Source organism: Eptatretus burgeri, chromosome 5, assembly GCF_056783735.1.
Source record: "Eptatretus burgeri isolate ZD-2024b chromosome 5, Ebu_testis_v1, whole genome shotgun sequence".
Taxonomy (NCBI): domain Eukaryota; kingdom Metazoa; phylum Chordata; class Myxini; order Myxiniformes; family Myxinidae; genus Eptatretus; species Eptatretus burgeri.
This window is the reverse complement of record NC_140965.1, coordinates 65,425,906-65,448,350: the sequence shown is the minus strand read 5'-3', so window position 1 is coordinate 65,448,350 and position 22,445 is coordinate 65,425,906. Positions and strand designations below refer to the sequence as shown.

At 44.3% G+C, this 22,445-nt stretch overlaps 1 protein-coding gene across 4 annotated transcripts in view; it reads left to right on the top strand.

The window, feature by feature from the left end:
* LOC147026581 (acetylcholinesterase) overlaps window positions 1–22,445 on the top strand; it is a 97,838-nt gene that overhangs the window by 37,849 nt on the left and 37,544 nt on the right. For 2 of the 4 annotated variants that reach the window (XM_085882140.1, XM_085882141.1), the window contains exon 3: window positions 19,898–20,061. In XM_085882140.1, the coding sequence (XP_085738266.1) occupies window positions 19,898–20,061 (164 nt within the window). Of the gene's footprint in view, window positions 1–7,458; window positions 7,584–19,897; window positions 20,062–22,445 lie in introns of those variants that run through there. The other 2 variants (XM_085882143.1, XR_015058407.1) reach the window with 2 other exon arrangements.

Below are 22,445 nucleotides of genomic sequence, written 5' to 3'. Positions count from 1 at the left end.
TCATCCTCTTCAATGCCATCCGCACTTCCTCCTCTGTGATCCACCAACTCCACTTTCCCCTTCACATAACATGGTGGCTTCAGCTCGCCGTTTCTTTCTTCCTGGTTCAACAGCTCTTTGAAATATCATTCCCACACGTTCAATATTGCCCCCCTCTCTGTCATTTACCTCCCGCCACCATCCTTTGTCATCACTTCCCCTTCATGTCTTTACCATTCTCACCTTGCCACAAGTGAATTTAGATATCATCTTCACACTATCATCTTCCAACTTATTGTACACCTCCTCTTCCATATCATTCCTCGCCATATCCACAGCTCTCCTTGTTGTTTTCTTCTTCTGCCCATACAGGTGCAGCAGCCCCACATTTGGCTGCCTCCCTCTATCCTTGATTTTCTATATTATCTTCCAAGCCTCCTTTTCACCAGCTGCCTTTGCTTCCTCCTCCATCCACCATACCTGGTTTCTATCCCTCAACAATGCACTCTTTCCTGATGTCCTTCCACACAAATCTTCTGCAATTCCCCTAAATGCCTCTCTGTACTTCTTCCACTCCTCCAAACCTTCCACTTCTTCGTGTAGTATATCCACAGCTCTCCTTCGAAACTGATGAATTTGACACGGCCCTCGGTCCTTTCCGTCCCAGGCAAGAGGAGGGCAGCGTGATTTGCTGCCGCCTCCTCCTCACTGTGTGTGTGTGTGTGTGTGTGTGTGTGTGTGTGTGTGTGTGTGTGTGTGTGTGTGTGTGTGTGTGTGTGTGTGTGTGTGTGTGTGTGTGTGTGTGTGTGTGTGTGTGTGTGTGTGTGTGTGTGTGTGTGTGTGTGTGTGTGTGTGTGTGTGTGTGTGTGTGTGTGTGTGTGTGTGTGTGTGTAAACAGCTTGTTCTGTATGCCTGATTTAATGTAATTATCATAGAATGGAATGTGATAACACATTTAATCCTCTAGCGATTAAAGTTTGAATAGTGATGTTGCGTTGATGGGTTGACTGACTGCCTGGACGCAACTGAGGTTAGAGATCAACTGATGTGGATCCATGATCGAGGTTGTAGTCCTGTCGTTTGGAGAGGTTCTGGGCTGAAAGTATCAAAACCTCGAGGAAGAACAGTGCTCAGCTGATGTTCCATGTGGTCGGGAAACCAGTCGATTTGCTTACAGGTTAAGGTTCTTAATTTAGGTAAGGGAGCTATGTTTTGAGGTTTACAACTTAAATAAAGTTTAATATAGCATATTGTGAAATTAACAGAATTTACAGCAATCATTAAAATTATAATATATTTTAGGAACAGCTGATACTGTACAATTAATTAAAAGTGTGTGTTTTTTGCATGTGCGTGTTTTTAATCAAAGGCTGGACATTATTTAAATTTAATTGATCACTGTATTGAAGTTTGAACATTTACTGAATTAATTTACATGATTGGTATCACTGAAGCTCATTGCGATAATAAGACTTTGCACAATGCTTGTGATGACTCTTGTATGAACAAATTATTGTGTCTTAGGCTGCTGAGGTATAAAGCAGAACCACAGGACCACACTTTACAATGTTTAGGTTCCCCCAATTTCAACATACTATTATGTTTGTGGGGTAAATGGAGGAATTTCATTGGAGAGATAGGATTGCATAGAGTTGCTTGGCCCATGGATGTGTAGGAGACATCTCGATGCAAACTAAGTAGGGAAACGATGAGCTTAAGCGTTACTTGTCACCACATGGGGGGGGGGTGCAGTGTTAATTAGATAGGGATTAAGGATAATTTCCCCCAGTATGCATTTGCCCCCCATGACTTTTCCCTTTGCTTTTGTACTACAAACCAGCAGTGATAGAATGACATTTTTGTAACGGCAACTGCCATTACAACCGAGCTGCATGACCAAGTAGGAAGAAGCTCCGCCTCAAAGGGTGACAGTGGGCCAAGTCATGCCCCCGAGGCGGATGATTGATGGGCATGACATGAGTGGGATGAAGAAAAGCATGTAAGAGGCCACGTTATTCAGACGATGGGGAAACAGCTCGTAGCGAGAAGCGAACACACAAGTGGAGTTTGGTGTGAGGGATAAAAGCAGAGCACGTCTCGGCAAGAGAACGAAGAGGCAGGTCGTTGCAGGAGAAGAGAGACACGGTCGGAGACGAAGGCTCGAAGCAGGACAGAAGCAAGAGAAGCAGAATCGGCGGTCAAAAGGGTAGGGCATTACGGCTGTCTTTCCTTTGACACATGAAGAAGAGTGAGGTTGCAGTTGTTGTCATGAGAGGGACGTGACTGGGATGGAGGATCTTGCTTCGTTCTCCTCTCGGCACGACAAAATAGCTGCGTGATTGTCGTATTCATGCTGAGGCAAATTGGCCGCGTGCTGAGCAGGACACTGGCCATTGATTCTTCGTTGGTCGTGAGAGACGGACCTCGAAGCCTCATGTATATCACCGAGGGGAGCAGCGCCATTCTGCGGAGAGCGGGATTGGCAGGCACGGTCGACGAAGAAGCTGCACCACGGTTCGGGAGCCCTAACGTTGAATATTGCCTCACAAATTGCTCGGCGCCATTGTTTTGGGGCGCGATTACGCATGCTGACGTGGTTCGATCGTCGAGTCCAAAAAGATTGCCTGGACTCAGATAAGTGAAGGAACGAAAAGGGATTTCTTTATTTTCTTTATTTCATATGACCCCTTGTCTGAGTGTGGAGGCACCCCTTGAATCTGAATTTGGGCTGTAGATTACCTCACGTTTTACTTTCATAATTAGGGTACCCAGTCAGGACTGGGTAACCTATTGTTTCTCTTCTGTTTATTTCTTATTAACCTCCGCCATCGAAGATGGACAGAGGTTACTGTTTTCACCCCTTTCTGTTTGTTTGTTTGTTTGTTTGTTTGTGAACAGTATTACGGAAAAACTCCTTGACGGATTTCGACGAAACTTGGTGGGGGGATTAGGTATGGTCCAAGGATCATGCCATTACATTTTGGACTTGGTCCAAAATCCAATATGGTTGCTATGGCGGCCATTTTGAAAAAATATTTGAATTTTTTTTTTTTGCATTTCTACATGTTTGAAGTGATTTCCAACCCAAAAAATGCATTTCCAACCCCCCCCCCAAAAAACCCCCCAAACCCCCCCCAAAAAAAAATTGTTAGAGAAAAAAATTTTTGCAACTTTTTTTTTCAACAAAATTTCGATTTCTTTTTTTGATAACATCGGAACATTATAACATTTGATGTTATAACATTTATAATAAATATAACATGATAACATTTTTGATAACATGATAACATTTGATAACATTTTTCGATAACATTTCTACATGTTATAAGTGATTTCCAACAAAAAACATGCCAAAATTATAATTGCAGCTGATTTTGGAACTTCAGGTGGATATACCCATGTAAATCAATTTCTGTCTCAAGGAATCCAGTTATGACTAATGAATTGACTATGTAAAAGTTAAAAGTAAAAGGGAAAGTTGCAAACTATAACTCTGTGAGCACTGTTGACGTCAAATTGAATGAATAGGATATCAGGTTCACTTGAGTGACCCAGCAGTATTGGCGGCGGAGGTTTTGCACTCTACCGAGTGCTCCCCCTCTAGTTCACCGCCGCCATCGAAGATGGATGGAGATTACTGTTTTCACCCCTGTCTGTTTGTTTGTTTGTTTGTGAACAGTATTACCGAAAAACTCCTGGACGGATTTCGACGAAACTTGGTGGGGGGATTAGGTATGGTCCAAGCACCATGCCATTACATTTTGGACTTGGTCCAAAAAAAAAAACTTTGAAAATTTTGCAACTTTTTTTCAAAAAAATTTCGATTTTATTTGAAAAATATTTGAATATTTTTTTTTTTTGCATTTCTACATCTTTTAAGTGATTTCCAACCCCCCCAAAAAAATTTGTTAGAGAAAAAAAAATTAGAAATTTTGCAACTTTTTTTTCAAAAAAATTTCGATTTTTTTTTTTTTTTTTTGGGCATTTCTACATGCGCGCCGATCTAGTTTAGTTTATTAAATCGTGGTTCAGTAGAGTCTGATTCGTTTTGACCTACAATGAATAGGATATCAGGTTCACTTAAGTGACCCAGCAGTATTGGCGGTGGAGGTTTTGCTCTCTACCGAGTGCTCCCCCTCTAGTTTATTCTTTTTCCACCGGCAATTTGTGGGTTCTTTCGCTGTAAAAATCATTTTCTCAGGAACGGTAAGTCCGATCGACACAAAAGTTTCACCATGGTGTGTATCTTTTTTGATAGCAAACTTAGTTGATAATTGTGACGTCATAGGTCACGTGGTATGGGCGCCATCTTGAAAAAAACGACAAACTTTGACCTCTGTATCTCTGAAACCGTGCAATGGAAAATTTTTTTGCTTCATACATTTTAATGAACTCCCCATCGGGAACACGGGTGATTTTTCGTGACATCATCAGTGAAGCGGTATCCCGGTGAAAATTCGTCAAGTAGAACGCTGCATAGGAAAAATCTGAAATTTCTTCAGTTGATGAAAATCTACACAACAATTCACCATAGAAAAATATATTATGATATCATAGGTGACTTGGTTCGGCAGCCATCTTGTTTTGAAATTTTCAAAAAAAAAATCTCTAGAACGGCTGGACAGATTAAGGCGAAACTTTACACACACATTCCCCATGACGTCCTTTTTCAAGTTTGTTAATTTCTTGATAGGTCACATTGTTTGGCGGCCATCTTGAATTTACCCTGAAACCATCAAACATCTCCAGAATAGCTGGTCAGATCAAGGGGAAACTTCATATACGTATTGCTCACAAGTAGTGAATATAAGTTTGTTAAATTCTTATTGATAGGTCACACGGTTTGGCAGCCATGTTGGATTCAAGAAAAATATTAAATAATGTTTTCTCTGGAATCACATAACCTATCAAAGCAAAAATTTGCAACTGTCATCTTCCATCATGTCTGCATACAGAGTAAAAATTATGACGTCACAAGTCGCATGGTTTGGTGGCCATCTTGGATTGAAAAATGCACCTTATCCGATTAACACGAAACTTCACACACCTGTTCCACTTCAGGATTGGAGGCAGAATGTAAATTTATGATGTCATAGGTCACATGGTTCATCAACCATCTTTGATTGAAAATTAATAAATTTTAAACATCATATTCTCCAGAACGGCCCAGAATCAGTTGGCCCAGATGACATACCAGTGGAGGCATGGAAGTGCTTAGGAGAGATGGCAGTGGGGTTGTAAACCAAATTGTTTAATAAAGTCTTGGAAAGTGAGAGGATGCCGGAGGAGTGGAGATTAATTGTACTGGTTCCGATTTTCAAGAATAAGGGTGATGTGCAGAGCTGTGGAAATTACAGAGGGATAAAGTTGTTAAGCCACACCATGAAGTTGTGGGAAAGAGTAGTGGAAGCTAGGTTGAGAGGAGAGGTGACGATCTGTGAGCAGCAATATGGGTTTATGCCAGGAAAGAGCACCACTGATGCAATGTTTGCTTTGAGAATGTTGATGGGGAAGTATAGGGAAGGCCAGAAGGAGTTACATTGTGTGTTTGTGGATTTAGAGAAAGCTTATGATCGGGTGCCAAGAGAGGAGTTGTGGCATTGTATGAGGAAGTCAGGAGTGGTGGAGAAGTATGTGAGGATCGTGCAGGATATGTATGAGGACAGTGTGACAGCGGTGAGGTGTGCGGTAGGAATGACGGACCAGTTTAAGGTAAAAGTGGGATTGCACCAAGGATCGACTCTGAGCCCTTTCCTGTTTGCAATGGTGATGGACAGGTTGACGGACGAGATCAGACTGGAGTCCCCATGGACCATGATGTTCGCGGATGACATCAGGATCTGTAGGGAGAGTAGGGAGCAGGCTGAGGCGAGCCTCGAACGGTGGAGGTACGCACTGGAGAGAAGGGGAATGATAGTCAGTCGGAGTAAGACGGAGTACATGTGCGTAAATGAGAGGGAGGGTGGTGGTATGGTGCGGTTGCAAGGAGCTGAGGTGGGGAAGGTGGATTGGTTTAAATACTTGGGATCAACTGTCCAAAGTGACGGAGAGAAGTGAAAAAGAGAGTGCAGGCAGGATGGAGTGGGTGGAGAAGAGTTGCAGGAGTGATTTGTGACAGAAGGGTAGCTGCAAGAGTGAAGGGGAAAGTATATAAGACGGTAGTGAGACCAGCTATGTTGTATGGTTTGGAGGCGGTGGCACTAACAAAAAGACAGGAAGCGGAGCTGGAGGTGGCAGAGTTGAAGATGCTGCGATTCTCGTTGGGAGTGACGAGGATGGATAGGATAAGAAATGAGTATATTAGAGGGACAGTGCAGGTAGGACGGTTTGGAGACAAAGTGAGAGAGGTGAGATTGAGATGGTTTGGACATGTGCACAGGAGGGAAGCGGAGTATATCGGGAGAAGGATGTTGAAGATGGAGCCGCCAGGCAGGAGGAGAACAGGAAGGCCAAAGAAGAGGTTCATGGATACGGTGAGGGCGGACATGCGGGTGGTTGGAGTGTCAATTGAAGATGTGGAGGATAGAGCGAAATGGAGAAGGTTGATCCGCTGTGGCGACCCCTAACGGGAGCAAGTCGAAAGAGGAAGAAGAAGATTCTCCAGAACGGCCGGACAGATTGAGGCAAAAATTCACACACACTTTCCCCAAGACATCCTTTCACAAGTTTGTTAATTTCTAATTGATAGGTCACATGGTTTGGTGGCCATATTGAATTTACCATAAAACCTTCAAACATCATCTTCTCCAGAACGGCTGGACAGATCAAGGGGAAACTTCACAAACATATTGCACACGAGCAGTGAATATAAGTTTGTTAATTTCTAATTGATAGGTCACATGGTTTGGCAGCCATGTTGGATTCAAGAAAAATATTAATTAATGTTTACTCTGGAACCACTGCTTCTATATATGCCAAACTTCACAATTATAATTTAGCTGACATGTGAAACGTGGATTTAAAATGTCAACCCGATCAGCCACGTGGTTTGGCAGCCAGAATTATTTAATTATTTGAATCTGAGAACTTTTATTTTTTTTTTTCCAGAAGGCTCAGTTGGATGCACCTGAATGTGTTTGAGGGTACAGGAATAGCAATTAAATTGATACCGACAATGTCCCCAGGAAAAACGGCTAACTGCATACGTAAGAACTAGATCGAACACTTTGTGCTATCCGGTTCGTAACTCGTCTGTCCCGCGCTGTCCTGAAGCAAGGCTGCATTTGTATCCATATTAAAGAATGTTTTCTCTGCAACCACTTATCTTATCGAAGGGAAACTTTGTGACTATCGTTTAAGTCTCATGTTGTATCAAAGGCGGACGTCTTGGTACCCGGTCATCACTGCCAACAGTTATAATGTGGCAGTTCTAGTTATAATTTGTTTTATTGTTATTGTACATATTTTATTACTGTAATGAAATTATCCATTTAATTTCATTGCATTTGCTTGTGTCCATGTATCTGTTGTGGGTTCAAGAGTAAAACCCCTGTGCTGTGCTACCACCCTGGTGAAGCGCCTTGCATTTCTTTCCTGCGTGCGCATTAATCTCCGGGAGTCTTGACTGTGGGCATATAAGGGAGAACTTTTGGCCATCCGTTCAGGTAGGTGCTAAACCCCTGGACACGACAATATTTATCAAAAGCTACAAGATTTTGTGTTATAAGAAGCAGTAGCCAAATTAATCCCATAATCACTTTTGGTTAACCTTTCATAAATTGCTGAATTTGCCCTAATAACATCTTTACACAGCTCATGCCTGCTTATTGTAAGGTTTTGCACAATGGAAATGTTTGGTTATACATTGTTTGTGCATGAAAGACAAAGAGCTTATATATGACACAATGCCATATAAATTATCATCCAAACATGCTCTCAACGTTGAAATGGTTCACTAAAATGTTTTAAGTATGCAAGAATGCAGAATTTTGATCTTCTCTTCTGTTCCTTACATAATTTCCTTTCCCTGTAAACATCTTTTTCATATTCTTTTCCTTTTATCACCTTTCTTCCCCAAACCCTGCCTTATTTTATCTCCTCTGTTTTTATTTTATCTCCTTTCTGTCCCTTGATCAAATTTACAATCACCACACTGACCCGCGAAGGCCATGTACAACTCCACCAACCAGGCTATCCTACGAATATTCAACAGTGGTATTCTGTTCTCCCAATGGAATACTTACTGTCCCTTCCCAATGAGAAGGCCAATGCACATCAACACTCTTGTAATGATAAAATAAGTAACATGGATAAACACTGACAAGCACACATTTGCCCCATTCTGCTGATCCACAGGAATGCCATTTGGCCTCAATTGTCTCAGTTTGATTGATGCAATACATGGTACTGCTTTTTTTGTGTGATTGCACACGTGGCTAAACCATGCTCAACACCCAGAATAACATGACCACCGTGGTCAGCCTATTAGGCCATGGGCCAGATATGGTCCACGTGCACCCCCCACAACCCTTCGACCCCATATTTTTTCTGAAGCCTTAGGGTCCCCTGAGCATGAATTCAACTGGTAACAGTGAATAAACTGGGACTCACTATCCATTTTCCAACCATATCTGACGGTACCCTCAAAATGTCAACTTTTCCTCAGTTTCGCACATAAAAAATCCCCTGACTGATAATATCTCTGCAGTTGCCCAATAAGCATTAATATTAACAAATTATATATCAAATGAAAGATTATCACATGCAGATTTTCAAAATAGTCATCTGTCAAATTTAATAGAGTTATGTTTGTCCCAAGAAGTGAAGAAGCGGAGTACCTCGCTTTTCCTTTTGACAACTCAGATTCAACTCAGATATCTGAAATAATAATGTATATTCATGCTCATTTTACCTGACACAAATAAATAAATATTTCTATGATATCACAAATTTTACTACATTTCTATTGATACCAAAATTGGCCCACACCAACTAAAGATGTACCAGGTATTACGTCTTAAACATAAGTACATCACTGTTGCAACACCCAACATGTAGTCACCAGCAAGACGTAAGACTGAGAAAATATTCCTTACTTCACATAAAGAATATGAATAAAATTATAAGTTTATTTAAGAAAAACAATTGAAGCTTATTATGTCATGTCCACAAAATGTCATTGTGCATGGATTACGCATAATATTCATTATCGCTGTCGTCATCACTCTCCAATGCCTGCTCTATATCATCAAATGCATCCATATCTGAATCCTCATCAGAGTCAGTGTCGTCAGGTGTGACTTCAGCAATGTCAGCAGTTGCCGTGGGAGGACATCTCCTTCATACCACAGAGGATCAAGGTTACCATCCTTTTCCTCCCAACCATGTCCCTGACTGGTCTTCGGAATCTGTGGTTGTGGAATATGCGCGGTCTTTCAAATCCGTACTTGGTGGTTTACTCTCCAAATGTGCTAGGTAAGAGCTCGTTTACAAGGTGGTAAGTTAGCCATATCCACATTCCACTCATTAACCATCCCATAACGGAGTACAAAACTGTACAAGAATGCTTGCGTGCTGCTGAAGAGGCCACCAGAGAAGTTGGACAGCCTTATGTCATTACTACATTTGACTTGGGAGTTTGCATGAAGGCCTACCCATTAGTGTGGAACTCACCAGACAAGTATGAGAGCCACATAATTCGAATTGGCACATTCCCCCTCATATGTGCTTATATGAAGATGATTGCCAAAAAGATGGCTGGGTCTGGGTTAGCAGATGGTCTCCTCGAAGCAGGACTAATCAGTGGAGGATCTTTGGGTGGTGTGATGTTGAGGAGGCACTACGACAGAGTCCTACAATGTCATAAGATTATGTTGGAATGTCTTGAAAGATTGCTCATAGAGGAGTACCTCAAAGATAAAAGCACTGATGATCTGTTCTCGTCTTTCTCTGATGAATCATCAGATAAGCTACGTGCCCGAGTGGATTCCTGCAGCCAAGATACTTTGAATGCTGTCTTGATGGACAATTCCATTGTCCAATTCATAGAGCAGTATGCAGAATTCAAAAAAGGAGTCGCAAATGGACGTTTGGGGAAGACTGCCCAGCTGTGGTTGTCATACATGGACCATGTCTGTTTAATTCTATCACACCTTGAAGCCGTAAAGACAAACAACTTTCTTTTGTATGCTGCATCCATCATTCGCATGACGTTTCTCTTCTTCAGTTTCGGTGGACAGAACTATGCAAGGTATCTGACATATTTCTCTGTGTTCATAGCTAATATAGACAACTCACACCCAGGGGCAGTATCACTGATCAAGAGAGGAGCTATAAGTGTCACACGCTCTTTTATCCCTGGCAATCGTTGTGCAGTGGATAAAACCATGGAGGAGACCTTCATGAGGCACGCTAAGTCACATGGTAGTGCTGGAACCAGTGCAGCAGGTACATCTGGATTACTCACCAACTACCAGGCCTACCAGAGATGGGTTAGGACAACACATGCAAGGTCTCTTTATGTTGATGCTGCACTTGGAATGGCTCACATGTTGGACAGTGGAGAGGGAACAAAGCATCGTGATACACGTCCCGACAGAGGTCACAAAAGGAGAGAAGTTGGTGAAAAGGGCCAAAGATGCCATCAGAAGTTTTCTTAATCCTTTCAATATAGAGACAAATGATCAATTGTTGATACTCTCATCAGGAATTCTCCATCTGATGCTGTTTCAGCCGATGTTCTAAAGGCTGGAGCTGTTGGTGAAAAAGCACGGGATGAATTTATTGAAGCTCGACTGAAGAATAGTAAAGATTTCTTTGAGCCTGTGAAGAGATTGAACCTCAAAACTCTGAGTGAGATGAACAAGGTATCTAAGATGAAGACAACCAAGAATAAGGTCATACAGTGCAAGCAACAGGGTAATGTAGCCTTTCAACTCTTTGTAAAGTCACAAAACCAGGGCTTACAAGTCGATATGAAAGAACTGTTGACATATCCATTAACTCCCATACCATACATCATCGCTACAGCTTATCTCGTCGGGATCTTACAAAGATCTATATCTTACAAAGGCATCTCGTCGCTGACGTGCTCTGGTTCTCGGCTCGTCTTGTGGCTGGCATGGTCTGCGTCTAGCTGTCCTGGTTCCTTCTTGGCCGACTGGTGCTCCGGGAAGATACGGACGTCGAGCCGCACGGTGCGGCCAGGTAGCCTACTATTTTCTTGTCCCTTAGCTCATCTTCCCTCCAAGCCGAAGGGATTATAAAGATCACTTTGGGTCCGTTTATTTTGGGTGTGTGTCTGTGTGTGGGCCCGTCTGTAAGTTGGAATTGTATAATTGCTCTTTGCTGTACATACTTGCATCTCATTAGTCGTGATAACTGCTTCTTACGTGCTAGCCCCCTTTTCCCCTTTATAAATAAATACATTTGTTAAATATATCAGTTCGTTGCTGTGTTTCTTCCATTGGCTTAGCATGACGCGTGTTGGTGAATTATAAAGGCTGTTGCCGCTGTAAATGTACGTTTGGACCGACGTAACTTCGGCAACCGTCCGCTCGGGTTGCGCACGGGTCAGGCACGCTAACGGCTCGACTCGTACGAGGGCCGTCGAGGGTGTGAGTACTCGGTGACTCGCCACGTGGAGCTCCAGGTATTTTGAAGATTGGCAAATAACCCTGTACCACGTGGTGGAATTATTGACGACTCACGGTCCGGTAAGGGACCCGTCCGTACCTGTCGGAGTTTTCCGAAAGGTACGATCTAGATTCCAGGTGTTCGGTAGAGTCGACCCTACTGCTCCACCTAGCGGTCGTGCTCGCAGCCGATACCCGGCTCCACAACAGTACCACGTGACGTGTGCACAGAGGAGCAGGTGAAATGGCGCATTTTCTGCAATGTTTATTTCACAGGTGATTGAACGTTGCGATGTCTCCAGGGTTGTTCTGCATTAAGCTGCAACTCTTTTGTGGATAAAGCCATTATTTGAACGAATTCTTTTTATTTCATGAACTGCTGTGAGTGCGGTGAGAACGGGCTTTAAAGTTAAAGGGATCCTCTATGTTATGCAGCAACAGCCTGGCCAACCATTTTTTTATCAACCATTCAATTGGAGTGCTTGCATGGGTGCTTAAGTCACTTGCCGAGCGCCCATTGTCGACAGCGGAACCACGTGGCATCGTTCTGAGCGAAGCATTTACTCTCTGCGGACGCTTTTGCCTTGCCCCGTCGCCCAGAGGGAGCGGTCCGTGCCCCGTCGCCCAGAGGGAGCGGTCCGTTCCCCGTCACCCAGAGGGAGCGGTCCGTGCCCCGTCGCCCAGAGGGAGCGGTCCGTGCCCCGTCGCCCAGAGGGAGCGGTCCGTGCCCCGTCGCCCAGAGGGAGCGGTCCGTGCCCCGTCGCCCAGAGGGAGCGGCCCGTGCCCCGTCGACCAGAGGGAGCGGCCCGTGCCCCGTCGACCAGAGGGAGCGGCCCGTGCCCCGTCGACCAGAGGGAGCGGCCCGTACCCCGTCGACCAGAGGGAGCGGCCCGTGCCCCGTCGACCAGAGGGAGCAGCCCGTGCCCCGTCGACCAGAGGGAGCGGCCCGTGCCCCGTCGCCCAGAGGGAGCGGCCCGTGCCCCGTCGCCCAGAGGGAGCGGCCCATGCCCCGTCTCCCAGAGGGAGCGGCCCGTGCCCCGTCGCCCAGAGGGAGCGGCCCGTGCCCCGTCGCCCAGAGGGAGCGGCCCGTGGTGTGGGTGAATTGATACCTGCAACGGAGGCACTCCCACAGAGTGGGTTTTCAGATTTATTTTTACTTTCAGTATGTTTTGCGGAAGAAGTGTTTTACGGTGTCAAGAGTGCAAATCCTACCACCAATCTCCTCATAAAAAGTAACGCAACTGCAGGAGGACGTCTGCAGACACAGTTGAGCACAAGAAATGGATGGCCATTGGCTCACAAGGAGCTCCTCCACCCTTTGTCAGGTTTTGTTTTTAATTCTCCTGGGTGTCCATATTTATACAACCTCCTCACCAGAAAACCTGGTGGGGGAGACGATTTAGTCGCCGAAAACCCTACCATGAAACAGATGAGTACAGGTTTACATGATGTCTGTAGCAAATCACAGATCTGATCTGGCCTGACCTGACAATCAGGAAAGAAGAGAAAAAAAACAAAGTGAACAAGGAAAGAGCCAGGAAGGTGGGGAGAGAGATGAAATGGTGGGAGCGGGGGCGGGGAGGTGAGGAGAGTCGGTTTGGTACATCCTTTATTTTTTCCATCCCTTCCATCCACCCCTTCCCTCTGTGGTGGAAAAGAACTCAATTTCCACAAGTTGAATTAGCATACAAACGGAGAATCTTTAATTTCGTATATACGGAGGAAGAACATTCAATGATTCACTGAAACATTCGAATGGACTTCACTGAAACAAAAGCCAGAAGTAATCTCTCTTTTTCACAGTTTGACATTCCAAAGAATTGGGGGGGGGGGGTGAGACATTTGGCAACTCAACTACGAGATGTGCTGATAAGTATTAGGCAAAATAATTCAAAACTGCAATACGTGTCCACTTTGGGTGGGAGGGAGAGAATGACACAATCATGGCAAAAGTTTACAGTGTTATCAACCAGGTCACCCTGTTTCATAGTAAGACATTTCTTTTCTCACATGTAGGTCAAAGGACTCTTGGGAAAAGGGAAACTTTACTGACAGCCAATTTGACTATAGGACAAAAATTACATTTATAAAGTACCAGCAACAATTCAACAAGTGAATATAATTGAGAGTTCATGACTGTAATTATTTTTCTTCCACACCTCCACCCATCCGTCCATCCATCCATCTCCTTCTCTCCATCCCCTTCTCCCCATCCGTCCCTTCCTTCCACCCATCCTTCCCTCCATCCATCCTTCCCTTTACCCATCCATCCCTTCCCTCCACCCACCAATCCATCTCTTCCCTCCATCCATCCATTGTTCCCTCCTCCATCCCATCCATCCCTTCCTTCATCCCAACCCACCATCCCATCCCTTTCCTCCATCCCTTCCTTCCATCCAACCATGAATAAGGAATGACAGGCTTGGCACCACACAACACTGCAGGGCACAACACAGGCAGGTGGTTGTGCAGATGGACAGCATCCAATCCGTAATGTTGCACACGTCCCAGAGATGTCCAAATTAGACAAATGAACAATTTTTTAGCACTCGGAACTGCTACTAAGTTCAATTCTGGAACTTAAATTTTGTAATTCGGCTTGGATTAAGAGATTCTCGAGGTTATGGCATGTGCAGAAATGAAATAAAGCCGCAAACACTGGCCTCACCGGGCGTATACTGTATAAACATTGCAATGGACCTAGTGATGTGTAGCTATGATGAACCGGCATTTGATATGAGTGAGGAAAGTGAAAAATAAAAACTTTATCTTTAAGAAACTGTTGCGGCCTGTTCCAAGTCAAGGCATCATTAAGAAGGCCAAAAAAATGGTGAATTAATACTCCAGAAAGGTAACCCAGGATGCGCCTCAAGACCCCATCAAGAGCGAGGTGTCCGAGGATGCACCTGATAAAGGATATAATTAAATAAGGCTGTAATTATCTTCAAAAGGGTTTTTTATAATTCATCCAAAACCCAATTTTCACTCATGCACTCACTTGGAGTTCACTTAGAATACATGCAAAGTTTCAGGCTGCTAGGTTTCATGGTTTTGGAGTTATGGAGGACACACACACACACACACACACACACACACACACACACACACACACACACACACACACACACACACACACACACACACACACACACACACACACACACTGACTGAAACACTGACACACATTTATTATTCGAGATAAATATCTTAACCCCACTACGTGTTGCCCTGGGAGGACAGAGAAAAAACACATACGAGACACAAAGGAATACTGGAGTGGCGCCTGCCGAGGCATGGCAAACCCCCCTCTAAAACTAGAACGGCATTCGGAAGAGTGCATAGTCTAGCCTCGCACACTCATTCTGAACAAAAATGCCACGTTAACTGAACATGCTACTATTATGGCCCACTGCTATTATGGCCCACATACCCGTATCATCCATGTACCCTATTATGACACATACAATGCCATTATCTGTAGCTTTATCGATAATTAGGATATTTCACGACCACATTTGTGCACATAAAATCTAAATTGCGTCAATGAAGATCAATATGAAATTTTTTTCAAATGATATTCCCCATGGCTAGTTGATCAAATGTATGAGGTTTTGCATCGATCTGTTAAGTTGTTCTTGGGAAGAATATTTCTTACTTTTTTCCATCCAATATGACCACCAGACCATGCGATTGATAACGTCATAAATTTAATTCTTCACTCACATCGGGTCATAGATCAGATATACGAATGAAGTCTCAGATTTTTCAGAAAAGGATTCAGATTCAACCAATTATGGCTGGAATATCGTTTCACCGATGACATCATCGTTATCGCCCTATATACCCATGGAGAGATGATGATATATGCCAAGTTTCAATATTTTTCATTTTGCAGTTTTGAAGAAGAAGGTGTCCAAATTTTTTCCTTTAATCCAATATGGCTGCCAAAATAACCATGTGACCTGAAATGTCAGAGTTATCAAAAAATATTCTTCATGGGGAGTCCCTCCTATGTTTAATGTTTCGCCTTGTTTGGACAAGCGGTTACAGTAAAAACAGTTTTTAAAGCAAAAATATATAGATGTGGTGACACACAGATACACAGACTAGACAGACAGACAGACAGACAGAGGTGTTACAATAGTGTCACAACCCCTTTGGGGTGACACTAAAGATGTGCCCCCCAGCGGGAACAGTTTGTGCTACACGGTGCTGATGGGCTCGGTGCGAGCCGAATTGGTGGGGTCGGCAGATTTGAGCGGTCTCTGGTCTCTGCGGGCAATGAGAGTGGTCGCCGCCTAGCACAGGAAGTAGCACTGAAGAGGTGAAGAAGACCACGTATACTCAGAGACAAAGTGGCCAACAGAAAGAGAGAGCTCATGATCTGGTGCCCCCCACCCTTTTATTACAATGCCCCCCCCACCCCACGCCGTGATGTCAATTGCCTCTCCCCACATAGCTGTGATTGGATGGCCCCTTGGCCTTGACCTTTTTTCTTGGATGGCCTAAGTTGGCGTTTCCTGCTGCCTTTTCCACCAAAACTTTCTGCTCCAGCCTACTAGATATAAAAAGGGACATTTAGGACATATTTGCACAAGAATATAACATTAAACAGGGTGAAGGGGAAAGCTGTTTTAGATATGCACATATTGGGAGGGTTTGACGACAGCTGGCTGTACAAATAACAACACATTCTTCTGGCAGACTGCTTGTTTATGTGAAATATTTGTCATGCAGTCAGTCCTCGCTTAATGTTGTAGTTATGTTCTTGAAAAGTGCAAATTTAAGTGAATCCAATTTCCCCATTAGAATGAATGTAAATTGGGGGAGGTTAGGTTCCAGGGAAAAATTTTATCGTCAGACAAAAGACATTATTTACATACGTACATACATTCATACATACATACTGTGACGTTCACGGGACTTGAACAGTCCCGCCAACGTAGAATGAGTCGAAACGATAGAGGCGGTTTATTTATTTATAACCCAAAGATGGCGGTTCTAATCGCTCTACCGCAAACGGGACGAGGAAGGTGGCACGAGTCGCTTTTCACTGAGTTGATAACATTTATTCCTCTAACCAAAAATAACAAGACTCGGCAAGAAGAGGGATCCGGGGCGATTCGACGGGATGGTGTGGGATTGGGCGTGGGGAAAACACAGACAATTTCAATGAAAAGACAAATCTCAAACCCTCTAAGGCGCCAGGTACACACACACACACGAAACGCAGCTATTCCTGGTAGTCAGGCTGGACCGTGGTGTGGACGCAACAGTCCTTGGATTGGCGTTGGACGAGCTGGCCTTGCTCTCGTCAGGGGGGGCAGGAGAAACCGTGGTGCTGTCGACCTCCTGGTCTTGGCCCAAGTCCGCTCACAGCCGCCAGGGAACCAGCTCCGGCGCCAAACCACGAGCAGGAGAGGGAGGCAGGTCCGCCCGCCGTTCGACCCCGTACTCCGAGCCAGCAGAACCCCAGAGCCAACCAAGGTGAGGGACGAGGCTCAGCAAGGCTACAAGACACGAAGAAACCAGGGCCGAATCAGCGCAACAACAAACACGCTCCCAGCACAACAACCTCCACCCCAAAACAGTCTTTCGGTACCGATCTTCTTCCTCTCCCTTTTCGACCCCGAACAGAACCTTTTTATGCTCCCGTCCTCGCCACTTCCAATCGAGCCGTTTATTGGCCCTCCGCCGTCGCCTTCCGCCAATCGTGATCACGGGGCGGAGCCATCCGCAGCACTGTCCTGTGACGTCACGGCAAGCCTCCAGAGAATACTAAAAGGGGTTTACGCAGACACACTTACCCTATCCCGTATCCCTATCTAATGACGTGACAATTATCATTTCCCCCTTGAAGAAATGGACATTTACTAGACAACTTATCACCACTGAATTGCTCCTTATTACATCGAGATCCTGGTACACTCGAACAGCATGGCATACCTAATTAAACATCCTAATTACCCTTTGAATGCATACCCCCCCCTCAAACGTAACAATACAATCATTCATACATACATACATACATACATACATACATACATGGGGAGCATGCACCAAAGTGCGTCGCTGCGTCCACTTTCTGCTTCAACTCCAGAGGCCTCCGTCTGTCTGTCCCCCAGGCAGATGCTGAGCCAATCCCCATCTTTTAGGGATAGGACATTCCAGCACCCACCCAAAGAGATTGCCTCAGGTTAACGCGAGACCGCCGTCTGGTGGACGACACCTCAGCAACACACCTCTTCATGTGGCTTGTTGCAGAGTGAAATGTTTTCATGGTGGCCAGAGTGCAAATCCTGCCACCCACCTCCTAGAAAAGGTAACTCACTGAAGGACGACATCCACAGACACAGTTGGCCACCAGATATGGATGGCAATTAACTCAAAAGGTGCTCTTCCACCCTTTGACAGGTTTTGTTTTTAGTCCTGCTGGGTGTCCATATCCATATGCCCTTCTCACCAGGAGGACCTGGTGGGGGGAGCTGCTTTTGTCACCTACACTCAACTATGAACAGGTTAGTTGAGGTTTTACATGATACCTGCAGCAAATCACAGATCTGATCTGGCCTGACCTGACAATCTGGGTTGTGTGTCGCCATATCAGCCGGGCTGTTCTGTACTGTTTAGTGTGGCACAGTGCAGAGCTACTATCCTCAAGCAATCCCCCAACCTAAGCCTCCAAGTAGCCAGATTACAGGCACACACCACGACACCCAGCATATCATAATATGGGCACCGCTACGCCCATATTATTTGCATATATAGTATAAATTTTAAATAATTTTAAACAAATTATTAAATATCATCATCATAGTTGCTTTTTTCTCATCATCTCTAGTTACTTGAGTTCTTCATTAGTTAGCTCTTCTCTGTGTGATTGCAGAAGTTATGTAACGTCAGCTTCTTTACACCATCAAAACCTGCTTTATTGGCCAAGGCGAGGATAATTTTCTTCATAACGGAGACATCTTTAAATCCTTTCAAGTCATTGACACATTCAGGCCACAACTGCCGACACACACCATACATGTACACCTGAGTAACTTCAGCCCATGACCAACCGATTATCGATGCACAGCTCTGTATATAAGGCCTATACTGCATGTACTCTGGATGGGCTTATACACCAGTATTTACGATACAGCTTGTACACCGGTATTTACAGTATGGTTTATACTTCAGTTTTATTAAAATGAGGAAAACCATTAGTTTTGTACCATATTAGAAGTAAAATGACTTTAAACGAGTATGTTCTCTAATAGATCAGCGATTTAATGACAAGGTAATGTTAAACGAGGGCTTCCTGTACTTGTGTTGTTGATTTTTAAAAATTAATTAATTTATTATTTCTTTTAATTTCACCTTGAGACTACCCTGTGGATTTATTACATTATAATTTTGAGATAGTTATTGCTTGACTCATTTTTCTGGGCCAGCAGAATAGTTTTAAAGGAGGTGCATTCTCTTTTGAGCTTTATCGTCTTGCTTTGTTTCTCGACACGACTACAAACATTCACCTTGGTGCCTCGTAGGCACCAGGTTCAAAGTTTATATTTGTGTCGGGAAACACATGAAGGTGGTTCTGCCCCATGTGTCTGTGGCAATGTTAAATTGGCGGTCCATCTGCCTGCATCAATTGCTGGTAGATGTGAAAAATCTCAGTGTCTTTCCCAATGTGTAGGCAAGTTATTGCCAGTACCCTGGGCAAATTCCAAGTTTCTGTTTTAACCAGCTCCAGACAAACGTGAGGTCTGATAAGCCTGTTCATGAAAGACTTGCAGTTAAGTGTTGTATCTTCTTAAATACTTCTCAAACTGCCAATATATACTAATCCCAGATAACCAATGATGCTGAATCAGTTCTGACGAGACACCTTGCCAGTTGTACTAATAGTTAGCAAGATCAGGTCTGGTGTTGTTGGGTACCTGTAATGGGACATGGTGTATGAAGATGGTGAGATGCTCAAATATTTTCTGTCATTCTTTTTCATAGCAATCTGCCCTAGTTACCCCCTCCTGCACAGTGGTCCTGTGAAGAGGTTTCCTTGTTTCAGGACTCGGTGAATGTTTTGCCAGTTTTACCCCCTCTTCTTTTTCTCTGTAGCCCTTCATATTTAGTGGCTCTCAGCCTTGTTTTGGGCAAATTTCAACTTTAAAAAACCCCAGCATATCGATGAAATGATCTTTTCATTCCTCATGGGTCTTTAGACATAGACACATGCAGGAAAACTATTTTTGAGAACCATGCATACTTTTATTCACAAGTTTACATTTTGATTGATGTTATGTCCATCTGAAGTAATTCAAAGATTCCAACACTCATTTCTGCTTCTCCATGAACAGGAAGCCGGGAAGCAGAGGGAAGCATGAGCTGTGGCCATTGTACAGCAGGGAGCACCCACATATCCGTAACCTGAGTACAAGCGCATCACAACTCCTGCAGGGTCATCGTACCCAGCAATGTGTTTTTTGGAACGACTTCATGCCCAAACTTGTTAAAAGTACAGGTTAGTAAAGCTTCCTGCCTCACTTCATTACATCACTCAGATCATCATGTAGGCGTGACTTTGTGTTTTCTACGAAGTCGAGGCTCATGGAAGAGCAAGGTGACAGGGGGAAAAAGGCAACACACCAGCAGTGGAGTGGTGGTGCACCAGTGGTGCAAAAAGCAGGGGAGGGAATGAAAAGGAAATGAGGAAGGGGAGGATATACCCGAACGAGGAAACAGACCCAAATAAGGTCCACAAGAGCATGCTGCCTGGGCAAGGGCACACAAACTCAGTACAAAAGTGCACACAAAGGCTCTCGACAGACATGCAAGCACATCACATCAACAACTTATTACCAACAATTAACAAAAACCCAAACAAGACAATTCTGGAACAGCTCCATCCACAGCTTTAGAATACAGCTTCTCAGAACAGAGAAGATAGTGTCTAACCATGACAAACCCAGAACTGAATGTGGCTACAGACAATTAAATGTTGGATTTTCACTTTTGTTTTTTTCAACATTGGTCAATATCGAGATTTTATGGAGGGAGGGATGGAAAGAGTCAAATCTGTACCAAGTGACATCGTATTGTTACAGGCTGGCCGGCCGTGTCATGAATGTCCTCTCTCGGATCCGTTTCCCGCCGACCTTTGACCCTGAAGTCGACGGGTCGCAGATAACTCTGCATGACGACTAACTGCTAAACATCCACAGGCACCGTCTGAAACGACTAATTCTGGCAGGGTCCCCGAGTCAAAATCCCGCATTACCTCCCCGGTGAATTTGTTTCACCAGATAAGGCCTGTGCGTTCAACATTTCCACTATTTATTGTTCTAGGACGGCCGAGCAATTTACCATCAGTAGAAATGTTGGCGACCGTCTACCGTAGTGAATCATTGGGGCAAACTCAGGTCTACTAATTACTTACTATGTCTAACCAATGGAGGAAAGACACATGGGCAGGTTAGAAATAGCAGGTCTTTGTTGAATCAAGCACGTATTTATTGGAATATTCCGTGTCGCATGAGAAAAATCTTAGCCCTTATGCACACAAACTCCTTTGACAGCCAACCTTATCATTGAACAAAACATAGGCATCTCATACATTCCAGGAAAATTAGATAAGAAAGGGGGGTAGACAGAGAGAAGAGAAGTCTGTGGAGTATGGGTTTTGACCCTGGACTCACCCATACATGAGCTGGACAGCTCACACATATCAAACAAGGTGTAAGGTGCAGTGTGGTAGAGTAGCGTTTTGTGCAAGCTTTGAAAATTTGAGTCAATGAGGTGTATGTGTTGGAAGATGCAAGGGTATATGTATGATGCGTGTGTGAAAGATGACAGATATAGATAGATAGATAAATAGAGAGATCAGTTCTGCTGGCTTGGCTTGGTCAGTGCTTGTTCTGCTTGGTGCAATGCAGCGCCCGCTCTGCTTGGTGCTGTGCTCACGGAAATCAATCCGGCCAGGTCGGTCCCTCTCTCCAGAACGTGAACTCTGCACTTCGGAGCTCAGCACTGACTCATTGGGCAGGACTTCCTCCTTCACTCTCAACTCCAGATTCTGCACAGAGCACCGACTGACTGACCCTTTCTCTCGAACCTTTCTGCTTTTCGGACCTGAACTCTGGAACTGGAACTTCTGTTTACAAACTTCCTGTTGGGGTCTTTATTACCTTTTGTACTGTCTCCAACCACATTCACTCCTTGGTGTCCAGCCATGCCGATTCACTTGCATGCTGTGATCCAGCGGTGTTGATTCGTCCCCAGAGCATGGGGGCGGGGCCACTAAAACCTTCGATGGCACAGTGTGGAGGATGCTTGTAGCTTTGAAAATGATGCAGTGTGGAGGACACTTGGAGCACTGAAATGGTGCAATGTGAAGGACATTTGCAGCGCTGAAATGGCGATTACTCGATCACAGCACTGTTGAAATGAGTGGTTTGTAAATGAAGCATGAGAATGGGTTTTTGAGAATGTGGTTTGAGTATGGAGCTGTGAAAGTTCGAAAAGGGGGTTTGAGTACGGAGTGGTGAATGAAGGTTCGTGAATGAGATTTAAATACTGAGTTGGGGAGTGAGGTTTGAGTACGAAGTTGGAGAATTATTAAGAGAACAATGGGGATTGTTTTAACTGCAATCACAACTCATTTCCCTGTCCCTTATATGAGGGGAAAGGTAATCTAACTGAGCAGAATTACTATGGAAATATCTAAACTCCAGGGTTTCATTACGTGTTGGATGTGACTCCCTGTGGTCTTTCTAAAACTGCAACAATATGTTCTTACCTGCTTCACTTTGTAGGGTGATCACCAAACTGCAGCACTTTTATGAGGTTTTTGATCAAGCAAACAAACCGAGTTACATATTAACATTCATGGTTACCTCTCACAGATGC